The sequence below is a fragment of the Labrus mixtus genome, chromosome 9 (assembly GCF_963584025.1).
Source record: "Labrus mixtus chromosome 9, fLabMix1.1, whole genome shotgun sequence".
Taxonomy (NCBI): Eukaryota; Metazoa; Chordata; class Actinopteri; order Labriformes; family Labridae; genus Labrus; species Labrus mixtus.
The window spans coordinates 24,217,910-24,226,876 of NC_083620.1; the positions used below are offsets into that span (position 1 = coordinate 24,217,910).

At 36.3% G+C, this 8,967-nt stretch overlaps 2 protein-coding genes across 2 annotated transcripts; one reads left to right on the forward strand and one right to left on the reverse strand.

Moving 5' to 3' along the window:
* Window positions 1-317: 317 nt before the first annotated feature.
* Window positions 318-3,661, reverse strand: LOC132979957 (testis-expressed protein 26-like). The gene is made up of 7 exons (XM_061045781.1): window positions 3,649-3,661; window positions 2,806-2,899; window positions 2,540-2,699; window positions 2,274-2,430; window positions 1,940-2,116; window positions 791-952; window positions 318-688 (listed from the first exon to the last, which is right to left on the reverse strand). The coding sequence occupies exons 1-7, from the start codon at window positions 3,659-3,661 to the stop codon at window positions 555-557; spliced, it is 897 nt and encodes a 298-aa protein (XP_060901764.1). The 3' UTR covers window positions 318-554.
* A 2,101-nt stretch (window positions 3,662-5,762) lies between these two features.
* LOC132980730 (high mobility group-T protein-like) lies at window positions 5,763-8,370 on the forward strand. The gene is made up of 5 exons (XM_061047026.1): window positions 5,763-5,921; window positions 7,012-7,167; window positions 7,275-7,420; window positions 7,516-7,690; window positions 7,804-8,370. Exons 2-5 carry the CDS (start codon window positions 7,021-7,023, stop codon window positions 7,933-7,935), a joined length of 600 nt encoding a protein of 199 aa, XP_060903009.1. The 5' UTR covers window positions 5,763-5,921; window positions 7,012-7,020; the 3' UTR covers window positions 7,936-8,370.
* The last annotated feature ends 597 nt before the right edge of the window (window positions 8,371-8,967 follow it).

Consider the following 8,967-nt stretch of genomic DNA (forward strand, 5'->3'; position numbering starts at 1 on the left):
TGATTGATTGTTTGTGGACAATCTTTGATTAAATTATCCCATTAATATTATTGATTTGTGACATTTCAGTTGCATCTCCAAAGGGAATCGACAAAAAAAAAAAAAAACATTTTTTTGGTGAAAGACCTGGAAAAAGTAATGTCAAATTCCAAGAGTTTAAAAGTATTGCGTCTGATGATATTTTATGTAGACAGAACCAAAATATCAGTTAAACAACGCAAATCATTCTGTTTTATCAAGCAAATACAGCCTGCCCGTCCGATAATATGCAAACATGATGCAATGAAGCTAAAGGGAGACAAATATCTTCTCACCATGCAGAAATGTTTAATTTTGATAACACACAGTTAAAAAAAATGACACAACAAATGCATTCAAGCCACTCACAATACATTGTATCATGTTATTAATGCAATTTCCCTCCTTCCATGAAACACACACACGCACACACACACACACACACACACACACACACACACACACACACACACACACACACACACACACACACACACACACACACACACCAAAGATACTAACATGGGCATTGAGGTTCAATGTGGTCCTGGCCAGCTTGATATCCGCTCTGGTGTGCAGGAATCAGGCACAACTGCAGGAAGTTTATTCACTCCTTCCTTGTTGTTTGGTTGAGCACCTTTACTCACAACTGTTTTCACAGTTTTCTTTTCTGCAAAACCACAAGACACAAAACATGGTTAGCTGTCTCAAAAACAGTGAGCAACTCTAATGCTGAAACTCACGTCACTCAGAGGCTTAAGTTGATACTAACCCTCCTCAGGTAAAACATTTTGTAACTGCTGCAGCTCCTGTGGCAGCAGAGCCTTTAGCACACCGGAGACATCAGCCACTCTCTTTCCATAGAACGTGTCATAGTTTGTCAAATCATATCTTTTTTGTTGAGTATCGACGTGCCTCTTCACAACCGTTGGAACTAACGCACAGAGGACAACATATTGAACATCATCAGGCTTAGTGAATCTACCATATTTACACAGTGAGCAGACATTTTTCTCTGAAATCACAAAGAGGACTTAAAAATCTGATGATATTTGACTGCTGTGTTACACAAGTTTGTAAATCATCGAAGTGTAAGGAATCTGGTGAACTGTTTTTATTTCACTGCTTCTCACTTGATCAGCAACTGAAAAGAAAATTGATGACAAAAAATTGTCTGAAGATAAAACATCACATGTTGTCTTATCATCGACAAACAGCTGTGGCACAACAGATAATGTTAGAACCATAGACTGTATATTAAAATGGACAGAGAAACAACCACCTGGGAGTTAAGCCAAAATACTCTCTCCCTGCTGACTGGTAGCAGTATAGGTCATAACCCCTCCCTCCTTTATGTTAACATAGGTCAAACTATAAGAATCAAAAATACACGTCAAATGTTTTTTTTGTCAAACCTAGATTCTTTTGATATAGTTACCATGCCGATTGATGTCCAAGTGTTCATTTTTCTGAGTAGTTTTGTTAATTATTTGGTTATTTGATATAAACGAGCAGATGTGGCCTAGCGTCATGATCGAGTGTTGCAGAATGCGGAAACTTTCAGCATTCACCACCGGATTTTCTTAACAGGACGCAATGTGGACAAAAATCAATAGTCAATGGTCAGAACCTATTTCTAGATAGAATAGTGTTTGTAAGCAAAAATTACAGTAAGTGCTGGGGGGGCTACAGGTCGCAAACAGATTAGTTAGCTAACTAAGGTGGTTGGATGTTAACGCCAGCTGTTTTCTTTGGATAACAAAATGCTGTTTTATCTTGACATATGAATTTGACTGACTAAGTAAAAAAAGTCCTTGTGGGACAATGAAGAATCTGAATTAAAATGGTCGTGTGTCCCTCTGGATTTTCATGATCAATTGTCTCACTTATGGATCAAAGATATTATATTATTATACCGTACCGATACCATGACAGGGCCGTTTAAGATCTGCGTTGAAGCTGTGATTGCAAAGCAGTCCTGTTTTTTGTTTTGGCTTGCAGTGACTGTCCCTCATCTCCGTGTCAGCAGAGAGCAGCACTTCACGCCTGCTGTACAGAGGTGCAAGTCTTCCTCCTTCATTATAAGCATGATCATAACCTGTCAAACAAGTTCCACAGTCACAACAAGCTGCAGAGAAAATAATGTGATTACATTGATGGTTTGATTTGTGACTGCCTGCAGGCTTGAGTATCATTAGTTATGCAGTTCAGACACGTTTTCTGTACTGAAGCCATAACCAATAGAAATACCATACCTTGGGGCATTCCCATGAAGTCACATCTGTAAGTAGAGCAGTACTGGGCTGTCAAGGCCTTACGGATCACACCTTCAGACGGGGGACATTTCCAAAGGAAGCTGACATAGTCTCTGCTCCGTGCAGCCTCCCTGGGAAGCCTCCAAATCATAAAAGACTTTGGGAAAAACAAAATGATTTAAAGGTTGTAATACACCAATGAGAGGTTATGCATGGCACTCATCTGTGAATCTGAAAATTGAGGCTAATACAGCCTAAATACCAACCTGACTGGGATGTGGGTTGTTTCTCCTCTGCCCAGAGGCTGTTCCTGTGCGAATACTTTCAGGTTTGCGGACTGGCCTCCAGCAAAAATCATTTTTATAAACAGTTGAACCAAGGGGTCCAGACCGGGAAAAGGAGTCTATAAATGAAGTGGACGTTGGGCTCCTGCAGATATGCATCAACAAATACATATAATTACACACAAAAATCACACTAATTCCATATTCTTATTTTGAAATTTAACAAAAGGCACACGAACTGAACTCACAGCAGCATCTCTGCAGCTGAGTTCGGCCGGTAGACAAATTGTCTTTTATTGGATGTTTCATATGGATCCCACCACTGTTTGCTCTCTAAAGAAAACAAACACAGTTGTTACCCTGAATTCTTGGTATAGTTTACACCTGATACATAGGGCTACAGTTAACAAGCTGTGTTTCCTCTAAGCTTGAAAAGTATTTCTAAATAATTCCCAACAAGTCGAGACAGTAAACACACCAACGGACACATCTTACTTTGACATTCACATCAGATATTCCACCTATGTTGTGTTAAGACCAAGTACAAATCCTGAAAATAAGATACACATGTACTTCTTTTGTTTTGCTCACTTTTATACAAGCATTCATTTCTTAATAACTGTACAATTAAGATGTTTTAGGGTTTCCACAAAAGACAACTGCAATTTCTGATGCTACTTGAGGTCAGAAAATAGGCCTACTTGGATTTATACATGCAGAATACATACTTTCTTGTTGTCTTATAGTATATTAAACTTTACTGCAAGACAAATTTGCTTCACATTTGCCAAGACAATTAAAGATGATTATTTCAGTTCACCAAACTATGCAACAATTTGTACGTTTTATATAATAATGTAATAAAAGATAAAAACTATATTAAAATGTTTTTTGTAGTTTTCATTGTTTTGCCTTAGTGAAGATTAACCAGACTAAACAGAAGTGAACCCTTTGTGTCCTGAATTGAATTGAAGTGAATTAAATAATACTGTGGATTTGTTAGTTCTGGAAAATAAAGACAATCTTACTGAGTAAATAAAACAAGGTCTATATGAAATGCTAAGAAATGAAAAGATATTTGTTGACATTACCTTGTGTTGCCATGTTGGCCAGTGTTTTGGCCGGCTATCTTTGATTGTTTTCCGTGGAACAAAAACCTATTATTTCCTCTCCCAGATAAAAGTTTTTTTTGTATGGCTTGCGGAACTGACTACCAAATTTTAGCAAGTGTGAATTTAACAAAGATGGCTTCCAGGTAGCCTATGTGTTCTGTCTGAACCGAGACAGAGAGCTGAACAGGAGGTTGCTGGGTGCTGTGGTTATGGAGACATACAACATTTGAATGTCCACTGTGAGCTGCTCAGTAGGGGACATGCTGCATTAAAAATTCAACAATTGAAAGGATGCTTTATTTTTCACAGTGTCTGTTTTTTGCAGTGCTGGAATCCAAATGCATTTATTTTGGTTTTAATCTTTTGAGAAGGAATTGCTAACACTTTAACAACCCTCTAAATGTGAATAAAAAGTGACTTTTAAAAAGTCACGACAATTTTTAGGGATTTTTGAGGGCTAAATGTGGAGAAATCTTGCTGTTATTTGTAGTGTGCGCAACTTTACAATATAATATAACTTTACATAATTTGATACTTCACAGATAGGGATGGTAAGCCTACATTAATCTCTTTATATTAAGGATAGCCTTGGCCTACTCATGAATTGCTGTCACTTTAACATCACTAGCCCATATATAGGCTACGGTGTTATACTTTGCATGAAAATATAAATAAAGTAATTTACTCTTGTGTTTTTTAGGCTATTTGACATGGGGCGCCGATTGTAAAGTAGCACACACTACAAATAACAGCAAGATTTCTCCACATTTAGCCCTAAAACATCCCTAAAAAATTTAAGACACTTTTTATTCACATTTATAGAAATATTTGTGAACTTTGTCATATTTATTTTTTGAGAATAAAAATTTAATATAATTTAATTGGCAAATATAAACGTTAAATATTATATCTAAATCTTAATGTTATATATAAATGTTAAAAATACATGTCCTGATTCTAAATATTTAGCTACGTTTATAAATATTTAGTTTAGATTCTAAATATTTAGCTTTGATCCTATATATTTAGCTAAGATTGAAAATATTTTTAATCAAAGCTAAATATTTATAATCTAAACTCAATATTAAGCTTTAAATTTCTGAATATATAGTTTAGACTCTAAATTTAGCTAATACGCAAATTGAGGCTACCGCCCACCGGAAGCACCAAAATAAAAGTTCAATGAAGCGATACAGCTTCAGCACATATTTCATAATAGCTCAATATTTATAAATCTTAGCTAAACATGAAATGTAAAGTTAAATATTTAGAAATCAAAGCTAAATATTTAGTTTAGATTATAAATATATAGCTTTGATTATAAATATTTTCAATCTTAGCTAAATATATAGGATAAAAGCTAAATATTTAGAATATAAACTAAATATTTATAAGCGTAGCTAAATATTTAGAATCAGGACTTGTATTTTTTTACATTTATATATAACATTAAACAGATTTATAATATTTAACATTTAAGATATAATATTCAACATTAACATTTGCCAATGAAATGATCTTAAATCTTACTATCTACACTTTTGTTACATAGCTGAACTATTTTTTTATTTTTATTTTTATCTATTTTTTTGTACATTCTTAATTTTTCTTTTTATATTTAAATTGTACTGTGTTCACTTTTTGTTTGCAATCTTTGCTCTTTGCTGCTGTAACACTGTAAATTTCCCCGTTGTGGGACAAATAAAGGATTATCTTATCTTATTTTATCTAATCTTAAATTTATAAAAGGGATTTATGAGGGCTAAATGTGGAGAAATCTTGCTGTTATTTGTAGTGTGCGCAACTTTACAATATAATATAACTTTACATAATTTGATATTTCACAGATAGGGATGGTAAGCCTACATTAATCTCTTTATATTAAGGATAGCCTTGGCCTACACATAATGCAGTCCTGTTGTCTTTACGTATAGCTTCTATTTACAATGAGAAGCGGATGATTGCAGAACCTACACAGACCTCTTCACTGCACTGAAAGTAGGGCGTTTACTGTTTTTGTTATTCAAGTTTAGCGCCATCGCTCCGCGGCGACTGTCCAATCAGATGCCTCGAGGAGTAGCAGGCAGCCAATGTCCGATCAGCCGTGGTCCAAGCACGCAAACAGGGTAGGGGTAAACACACGGAGGGACTCTCGCAGCCAAAAGACCGCGCACTGACTGACGCTGCTTTGCTTTCCGTCCCATTGTTTGAGACGAACAGACGTACCACTGGCCTTCTGTAGCTCTGTAGGGGTAAGCGCAATGTTTTATGCTTTTTTTTTTTAATCTCTAAGAAAAAGACACACCTGCTTATTCCGTATAAATATGAATAAAAGTGCTGCGTTACGGGTTTGCACAGCGTACATACGGGTTATTACATATGTTTGGTTGCATGACTGGGCTGTAAAGGATGCAAGCCTAGCTGCGTAGTTACTTAAAGCAGGCGTTTGCAGACTTGGATTCAGGGATAAAAACTTAAATGCAATAAAGGTTAAAACACAAGAGACCCAGCCGATGAAAAATCCACCACTTAGCACTGATTTGCGTTAGCAGACTAGCAGCGAGGAGCTAACTCGGTAGCCCCCTGTGTTAGCTGCTAGAGGGTGAACGTAGGTTAATACGACGATCTGCTGCTGAGGAAACACAGTGTAGTTAATGCAAGCTGGGAACATTATCAACGTGTTCATCGCTGCGTTAAAATCATTTTAAATTACTTCTATAAACAAAGCTAGTTGAGCTGACCGTGAATTAGGCCGCAGGAACGCGTGGTTTTTCTTTTTTTTGAAAACCGCCTGCTAGCCTTTGTTAGCAATCAAATCAGCCATTTTAATAATCGTCCCATGAAATGAGCTCTGGTGGACGCCACCTCGCTTGTTAGCTTAGCATGAAGCTAGAAAGCGAGAGTACACAAAGCATCACCGAGCTAACGGCTAGAGAGGATATGAAAAGGCGTTGTGAGGCTGATGTGTTCATATTGCGACATGGTTTTTTTTTTTTACATCAATGGATGGGAGGCTAAATTAAACATAATTAAATATAATATAATTTTTTTTTTTTTTTAAACAAGATTTGCCCTATCCAACAAGAAAATGAAATTAAGAACAGCAAAATAACATTTATTTAAAGTTGTATGTGTGCCTTTTCATACAATGGATTATCACTCATCCCAAACCCCTTCCCCCCCCCCCCCTCCCCCTCCTCCTCCTCCTCCTCCCCACCACCCGATTTAAACAATAGATGGATCTGACAAATCAAGAAGCAGGCATTTACAGATTCTTTATAAATTGTGCATTGTGTATGTTTTTTTTAAAGATTTGTTTTTCTATTTTCTTTCCCTTTTTAGAAATTCAAGATGGTTAAGGATCCAACTAAGCCGAAGGGCAAAATGTCCTCATATGCCTACTTTGTGCAAACATGCAGAGAGGAGCATAAGAAAAAACATCCCGAAGCCTCTGTCAACTTTTCAGAGTTCTCCAAGAAATGCTCTGAGCGGTGGAAGGTAAAACATTCAAATTTCTTGTACAAAAAAAAAAAAAAAAAATTGAATTTTATTTTAAGTGGTGTTTGTTATTTAGGTGGCTTGAACTTGTTTTCTTTTCCCAAAAGACAATGTCTTCCAAAGAGAAAGGCAAGTTTGAAGACAAGGCCAAGCTAGACAAGGTTCGATATGACAGGGAAATGAAGACTTACATTCCCCCCATGGGCACCAAGAGGAAGCGATACAAGGACCCCAATGCCCCCAAGAGACCACCGTATGTGTCCTTATAAACGTATAGATTTTCTTTTACATTAAATGCGAAGTGCATTATCAGTTCTGAAACATATTGTTATTTTTGCTTTTCTACAGGTCTGCATTCTTCCTTTTCTGTGCCGACTTTCGCGCCAAGGTAAAGGCCGAGACTCCTGGACTTTCCATCGGGGACACAGCAAAGAAGCTGGGACAGATGTGGAATGAATCTACTCCGGAGGAAAAGCAGCCTTATGAGAAGAAGGCATCCAAGTTGAAGGAGAAATACGACAAGGTAAATGTAGTAAGCTAGACTTGAAGTATCTCGTTGTCTATAGTTTAGGAGTCAGAAAATGATCTGTTTAGCTTTGATAAATGTAAATTAACCTTTTTTTCAATCCACACTAGGATGTTGTTGCCTACCGCACAAAGGGCAAAGTGGATTCCGCACCGGCTGCTGCAGCAGATGACGATGATGATGAGGATGATGAGGAGGAGGGAGACGATGATGAAGATGACGATGATGACGATGATGAGTAGATTGCACAGGGTTGGAACCTGAAATTTTGTTTATGCCATATAACCCTAATGTACTCAATTCACCATCTTGAAACAGAAAACAAATTGGACAATGTGTATATTTAATGTTTTTAAGATGTACAGTGTTATTCTCCTTCTTTGTAAAGTTAACACTACATAACTTAAGTTTGGGATTTTCTAGTGGTAGCTCTTTATCCCTGCCATACTATGTACCAATTTAGGAGGACTTCAAATCGGTATTAAAGTATGTAGTCTTTAGGTGTTACAACTCAAAAATGAGATTTCTGAGTTGGTAGTGTATTTTTCTTTACTTTGAAAAATATTTTTTTATGTGATGTCCCAATGTCTTTTTATTCTTTGAATACCACTCTAATATCAAATGCAGCTGTTGACATTCAACAATGTCTTCAATAAAGGTCGTTTTTTTTAAAAGAAGTTGTTTCCTTCATTTTTTCACATCTCAACAGCTCCAAGGAAACAGCCATTTATCAACAATCAAATGTGTAAAACAAATAATTACACAGGGATCTACAGCTTTCATAATATTAAGAAGTATCACTGATGGCTGTGTAAGTGCAAGAAAGCATTACTCCTCCCGTTTCTGATAGTAAAACATTTCAAATATGGAACTATGTAATCAGTGCCCTACAAGTGTATTACTCTTTCTATTTAGATTTTGTCATTGAAGCCCATCACATGAATTAGCCTGTCACACACATGGATCATAAAAAGATGTTGCACAATTGTCACAAAAGAAATGTGCTTTGTGTACACCATGTCACTGAAATATGATCATTTTCTAAAGGGATGAAATAAATCTGCATATTTCTGTTTATCATAATGACTCCACACCACAATTACATTTTCCGTAAATATTCCCATAGAACTACATCCCCCTACACAAACAAAATAATAAAGGGTGACATAGTTAAACTCATTTATAACATGGTATGGCCATGTAACATAGTTCATAGTCTTAAAGTTGAATGTCAGGCAGAAAAGTCTTAACTTCATAAGTTAAATGGTCATGAG